The following is a 637-nucleotide window of genomic DNA, read 5'->3' as shown; positions in this document are numbered from 1 at the left end:
ATTACAGCGCCCACAAGCTTGCGTATTTTGCTCTAGCTGACACATAAGTTTAACTAAGATACGCGAATAAGCAATATATTAGTGGAAGAAAAGTAGACGCACAAAAGTAGATAGTAGGTATAAAGAATTTAAAAAAGAGAGAGGGAAAAGTAGAAAACAAATGCGTAATAACCCAGAAGATAAATGAAAAAGGTAGAGATAAAGATGCAAATAAAGGTACCAGAGGGTGAGCAGATGAGTAAACAGTTCAATCTCAGAAAAGGAACAACTGGCAACTCACTCACCTCCGTAACCCTGGGGTACTCCGATTCGACAATTCACTCTTTTGATAACTGGCACTTAATACTTGGGGTTTACCTATATGTTGTCGCTATTAGAATTTCTATACCTTATTTTTTGCACTTTATTTAATTTGCCTTTCGATTAAATCTGCTCCCTCCAACAATTTTATTTTCTTGAGAAGTCAGACTTGGCGAATCGGATACCTCCATAGTCAGGGGTGAGTTGCCAATACGTTCTTTTCTGAGACTGGACGGAGTATAGGTAAATAAGTAGAAATTTTGAATATATTTATAAATATATCTTAACATATCTACCCTTACCTCCACGTCTGTCGTCATCGGCTCTCCCCTCTGTG

General features: G+C 37.5%; 1 protein-coding gene across 1 annotated transcript in view; it reads right to left on the bottom strand.

The window, feature by feature from the left end:
• The window catches only part of LOC119592899 (collagen alpha-1(XV) chain-like), a gene marked incomplete in the record, with an annotated part of 11,164 nt that overhangs the window by 5,111 nt on the left and 5,416 nt on the right, over window positions 1-637 (bottom strand). The window contains 1 exon segment of the mRNA XM_037941791.1: window positions 603-632. Within this exon segment, the coding sequence (XP_037797719.1) occupies window positions 603-632 (30 nt within the window).

The sequence above is a fragment of the Penaeus monodon genome, chromosome 31, assembly GCF_015228065.2.
Source record: "Penaeus monodon isolate SGIC_2016 chromosome 31, NSTDA_Pmon_1, whole genome shotgun sequence".
Lineage (NCBI taxonomy): Eukaryota > Metazoa > Arthropoda > Malacostraca > Decapoda > Penaeidae > Penaeus > Penaeus monodon.
This window is presented reverse-complemented; position numbering and strand designations above follow the sequence as displayed.